General features: G+C 43.2%; 1 protein-coding gene across 1 annotated transcript; it reads left to right on the plus strand.

Moving 5' to 3' along the window:
- Positions 1-219: 219 nt before the first annotated feature.
- Positions 220-1,610, plus strand: LOC148037515 (18.1 kDa class I heat shock protein-like). The gene has a single exon (XM_087677318.1). It carries the CDS (start codon positions 372-374, stop codon positions 885-887), a length of 516 nt encoding a protein of 171 aa, XP_087533444.1. The 5' UTR covers positions 220-371; the 3' UTR covers positions 888-1,610.
- The last annotated feature ends 4,787 nt before the right edge of the window (positions 1,611-6,397 follow it).

Below are 6,397 nucleotides of genomic sequence, written 5' to 3' on the forward strand. Positions count from 1 at the left end.
ATGGATGTTCGGCAGCCGCTTGGAAGGGAGTCGGTAAGAGGTTAGTTACCTTGACATGACCGTGCCTTTAGGATTCGGCAAGTTCAAAAGAAAGGGAGCTTTCTGCCTAGAGGGTTCCCGAACCGAACCCTCTGGGCCGTTCTGGAGTTCTCGGGGAAACACATCGCAGGGCTCCTGCCTCTTTAAAAGGAAGCCCGAGCCGCGAAGGGGGTCATCGGAGCAGCTAATCCAGCCGCCTTTATCTCACATCAGTGTCCACGCTCTCGCAGGCTATATATAGCCTACGCCACTATACGACGTTTTATCTCTATTTCCACTCCCTCTCTCAGACGCGCAAGCAGTGCAGGCTAAGCCAGCAGAGCGATTAGAATATGGCACTGAGCCCATTCTTCGGCCAGAGCGGCGCTATCTTCGACCCCTTCTCCTGGGATCCCTTCCCGGCCAGCAGCTCCGCCCTCTTCAGCAGGACTTTTGCCGACTGGCCCTTCCGCCTCCTGGACAGCGAGCCGTCGCGGCAGCTGGCCCGCGAGGCATCGGCCGTGGCCAACACTCAGGTGGATTGGAAGGAGACGCCCGAGGCCCACATCTTCCAGGCCGACCTGCCGGGGCTGAAGAAAGAGGAGATGAAGGTGCAGGTGGAGGACGGGCGCGTGCTGTGCATCAGCGGCGAGCGCAGCAGGAAGGAGGAGAAGCAGGAGGGCGACAAGTGGCACCGCGTGGAGCGGGCACACGGCAGCTTCCTGAGGCGCTTCCGCCTGCCCGACAACGCCAAGCCCGAGGAGCTGAGCGCCCGCGTGGAGAATGGGGTGCTCACCATCACCGTGCCCAAGCGCCATACTCAGCAGCCCAACCAGCCCGCCATCACCGACGTGCCCATCTCCGGCTGAAGCCTATTCTCTACGACCCATCCCATACTGGTTGCAAATAAAACACCGTTTTCCATGCTGTAACGCTAACAACACGTGCAATGCAGTCCGGAAACTTCTTTGTAGTCCCATCCCAACAAAGGGGACAACAGCCCCCACATTTTGTATCGCTTTTCCACCTTAATATACCAACACACATTTTCACACACTTCGTTTCCCCCTTCCTCTTTAATTTTGGGCTAGCGCCTTAGTGCTTCTTTCTTTCGGTAAAAGGGTTCCTACAATGCGCATTACGGGGTGAGCAAGACTTGCGCAAGCAACATGAGTTGCACCAAGTGAGGCTCGAGAACCCCTCTTCGGACATCATATGCGAGTAGGTGGCAAGCTACACATTTGTGGTTGTCAATCGCCTATATCTCAACCTGTGCGCATGCCCCTCGAATTCGACCATGAATGTTCAGCTAGCTAGCATACACCTCTATTAGTCCAAACGCAATGCATTTTCATTTGCTAAGTGTACGTCGCTAGCCCATGTGCTTTGTGCGTAAGAGAGAAACCAAAATACAAAGTTGTAGTCTCCTTGTTGTGATTGTTCTCATGTATAATGTTGCCTATGTCTAATGCTCCTATGTAGAGTAAATGTGACAAGATTGGCCTTAATATCTATCCATTACATTTGTTTGAGATAATTGATACTCATTCACTATAATGTACCTACCTTGATACCTTAGATATTATGTACTGTTTAGTGATAAAAGTAATCAAACATTGACACGAGATCTTGAGTGAAAAACACAAAGATTGAAATTTGGGTGGTTGTACTGTATGCTCAACGTTAGGACCATTGGATACATCCTTATTTGTTCAAGGATTTTGACCTATAGAGCACATGATTGTTTCTCACCTAGCCTACTCACATACTTGATGAATCAAAAAATCTAGATACAGATAGAATGTAAACTTACCAACACTCACCACATTGTAGTCGTTGCATCACCTAGCTTGCTCCACACGTGTACTCCTTTGCTCTCGACCTTGCTTCTATTATTTCCCACAAATGAGAGGAGCTACCAGATACGACCGGTAGGATTATGTGGGTTGGTATGATCATGTGGATCAAGATTTGAATCAAGACCATGAGGATCGCCATGAAGATGACCAAGATTGTGAGGATCATCACAAATATTTTTGTGTTCTCAAGGATCACTGCCAAGACTAATGTGGTTCAAGGTAGAAATCATGATTGGACTGTCCCTCCTATTCACCATCTTTTTATATGTCCCCTTCTCCTCTCCTCTTCTAAGACATCTCATTCCTCATCTCCCTCTTCTTGCACCACAAGTGCATGTACCTATCCTACCCAATCTCTTCCTTGACCAAGTTAGATGGGATGAATTATGCCATCGTTTAGTTATGCAAGATGAAGGCTATCCTCAATACAGTTGACCTTCAGGATTTCATTACACTCCCTTATCCCCAACCTACTTTATACGTTCCTATCTAGTACAACCCTATTAGTTTGGTAGCAGGCCAACTCTATAGGCTAGGGCAAGATGGCTTGTTATGTAGGTGTGTGTGCGAGCATGAAATGCATGACATACTTACAGAAGCACATAACGGAATTGTTTGGAGGACACTTTAGTGAAGACACGATAGCTCACAAGGTGTTGTAGTCTCAAATATGGTGGCATTTAAAAACCCCTTTTGTAAATATAATCCTGTAAATTTTACTAAAGATAATACCCTTTCTTTTGAACTCACGTGGTATCTTACATGTTCTATAAGGTGGACTCCCTAGGGGCCTGGCCAACAAAGTGGAAAGACGATCGAAAAGGGATGTATACAACATACTGGGAATGGACAAAGTTCTGGTCCACACTAATGATGGCATCAGCTTAGCTGATATCCCTAACCCAGAAGTCCAACTATAGGCCAAGATGGTGCATGCCTTGTTTTCCAGCCAAAGGTACAACACACAAATGAGTAGGATCAACATGCTGATGCTCGAAAGCATTACATCCAAATCTTTAGATGAAGTGAACTTGAACGGCTTTGTGCGGAAGACAATCGAGACCTCACCAAAGGCATTGGCTATAGGTGGAAGACCCGCAGGTGGAGAGTCCTCGGCCTCCAAGGCAAGAATGAAGTCATCATCTAAGGCCTCGACCATAGGATTTGGTGGGGTCTTGATTTCCATCATCAGGGAGGCATTGGGGGAAGCACAAGGTGAAGAAGAAGTTGGTGAGACACCAAACATGTCACCTCCCCACCATGAGTAGGAACAGTCTAGTGAGAGAACTGTGAGTGATGAAGAAGAAGAGCAGGAAACACGGTCTAGCCATGGAGGGGCCAAAAAGTCCAAGAAGAGAACCCCCCAAGAGAAGGCAAAAGAAGAGAGAATGAGGAAAGAGAAAGTCGACTTGCAGAAGGCACAAAGAGAATCCAAGAAGGCAAAGGAAGAAAATAAAAGAAAAGAAAAGGCTAAGTTAGAGAAGATAAAAGAGGAGTCCAAGAAATCCGAGGAGAGGAAGAGGAGAACAAAAAAGGAAACATAACAGCTAGGGAGGAACGAAGAAGAGGAAAGCAAAAGTTCAGGTAGGTGGAACTGGTTGCTATGAACCCATACATAGAAGAAGGCCCATGAACAAGTGTCCAAGTGCCAAAAATCACGCCATCCCCAGTAACAGAAGGTGAGGGCACGGGCTTGATTGATCCTATTCCAGTTGTCCTAGTGCCTACCACCCCAATCTCTGCACCCACCCAAGGCACTTCAACCACAGTAGATGCAAGCAATCTTATGGCCTCGGTGTAGTTTTTGGTCAATAAAGAGATTGCTCTCAGGATGCAAGTGGAGGAACCCCAATGAAGGGAACAAAGAGATTGGCAGCTACTGCGGATGTTGAGTCCTCAAGACAAGATCCCAAGAGATAGAGAATAGAAGCATCCACAACAACTTTCCCTACAGCACTGTCGTCGTTATCTAATTATGATGATTACATCAAAGAACTCCTTCACAACTAGAGAGAGCAAAGGAGGAAAATAAGATGGCCGTTGCGAAGTTAGAAGTTGAGAAAGAGACACTACCAGCCTTCTAGCTTGAGAGAACCCACCAAGTGACCAGTTACCAAAAAGAAATAAGTGTGCGAAAGGCAGAGCTCATGGCTAAGGTGGAATAAGAGAAAAGCTGGTGAAAAAGGCTTGAAGACGAGAATCAAGAGCTAGTGGGAATTCAAAGGGAGTATAAGGTCTTGATCTTGCAACAAGAAGAATTGCAAGGATAGATGGAAAAAGCCCAGAATGCCATGAAGGAGTTCATAGGAAGACAAAAAGAGAGGGCCCAAGGATATAAAAAAAACGTGGAAATTTTGGAGAAGAGGGTAGTCCTAGAACTAGAAGACTAGAAGAGGCTAGAAAGAGAAATCAAGGAACAAGAGCAGAAAATAAGAACCTTAGCTCAAAGGCAAAGTGAAATCTTGGAAGAGATGAAAAGGAGAGCAGTCAAATGGTAGCATTTTCCACTACTAGTAGCATTTTCCACTACTAGTAGTTTCCAAGCCATGTATATCGGCAGTAGATTGCCACTTTTTGATCCACATGGCATTCTATTTGCAACACTTGGCACCTTTTATGGTCAATAATCCTATTTCAAAATATTTTTAGCAAATATATTTCTTTTTTCTACTTATGTGGCAATCATTACTTGTCCTTTGCATGGTATACATCCAGCATCTTCCTACTATTCTCGCAATTCCAACCATCATTTTCTCTCCTCTCTCTTTTGTGAGATTTTTGTGTTTCTTTCCTTTTGAAGTCTAATGCCTTGACATGCCAAGTGCACATGCATGGTTCTTGTATCAACATTTCTCCTAGTCATCTCAATTATATTTGAATTTGATTTTCTTCAACATATACTATTTCTTCTCTCTATTTTCCCTTCATTGCTTGCATATTGCACACTCACATAGTATATTTTGCAAAGTGCGCTGTGGTATAGAAATGCTCCAACATACTGCCATCTCTGCAACATGCCAAGTTTTCTCTCCATTCAGTCCTCTTCTCATCTTATGTTTAATTGGTCATGTGGAAGCTTTGTCAAGGATTCAAATGATGGACCTTTCATAGCAATTTATCATCAAAAGATTCAATATGCTAGACCATTATGACTAGTAGGATTCTGTGGCTTTCATTTTCACAATTTCAAGGGATTCAATACATTCGACCATTAGGGCTGGTAGGATCGTGTTATGGATCAAGAACTGAATCAAGATCATGAGGAGTGCCATGAAGATTACCAAGATTGTGAGAATAATCACAAATATTGTCATGTTCAGGAGTGCTAATGCCAAGATTTATGTGGTTCAAGATGTAAACCATAATTAGACTATCCCTCCTATTTACCATCTTTTTGCATGTTCCCTTCCCCTCTCTTCTAAGAGATCTCATCCTCATCTCCCTCTTCTTGCATCGCAAGGGTAGGTGCCCCTATCCTACCCAATCTCTTCATTGACCAAATTAAATGGGATGAATTATGTCATCATTTAGTCATGCAATATGAATTCTATCTCAATACATTTGACTTACAGGATTTCATTACACTCCCTTATTCCTAACTTGCTCAATACGTTTGACCTATAAGATTTCATTACACTCCCTTATCCCCAACTGCTCATGAGTTCCTATCCAGCTGCCTTTGCAAAATCAACAACCCTTTAGGAGAGGCTTGCAAAGAAGCAATAACCTTTGCAATGGAGAAAACAAAGTGTACAAAAAACCCTAAAATTTAATTGACTTAAAAGCTTACAAAATGAATGAAATAATGAATTATGTATATACTAATACAATAGGCCCGAAGTGTCCATGTCTAAAAGACTAGTGCTAAGGGGTGAACCAATAGATTCTAGATTCGATAAAATGATTCAAGATAAATGCATGATCCTAACTTATGAAGGTGGAAGCACTTGTAGAAGGAGTGTGTTATGTCATGGGAGTAAAATACAATCCTCTTCATAATGGAATATCAAAGAAGGCACCAAATGAAGATAGAGAATAGTGAAGGGAGCAAAAGATAGTCCTTTGTATAACAGAATGGTGATGGTGAAGATAGCTCCAATGATAGAAGATAATAAATGTGAATGTAAAGCACCTCTAAAAGAGCTAGCAGTAACTTTTGATATTGAAGAAAAATGAACATGTTGTGAGAGAAAAAAAAACATAGATCTTTGTTGTAATGCCCCCCATTACTTAGTTTATTTTAATAAACAATGTGCGTATACATTCCAAAGAAAATTGATTTATGTTTCATGTCCACACACGGAAAAGAAAAAACTGCAGAATGTCTACATGATTTACAGGAAGCCGGACTGGTTTACTAGAATAGTTTGAAAGCTCTAATATCATGTTTAGATAACTTAATTCCCACCTTAGATGAATCCAAATATATACTGTGACTTATTTTGAAGGGAATAAGTCGTCCCATACAAAAGATGGACAAAAATAACGCGATTTACGAAAATCCTCACTTTTGCTACTTG

This window comes from Lygodium microphyllum, chromosome 4, assembly GCF_053477565.2.
Source record: "Lygodium microphyllum isolate KBCC chromosome 4, Lygodium_microphyllum_v1.1.10, whole genome shotgun sequence".
NCBI classification, from domain to species: domain Eukaryota; kingdom Viridiplantae; phylum Streptophyta; class Polypodiopsida; order Schizaeales; family Lygodiaceae; genus Lygodium; species Lygodium microphyllum.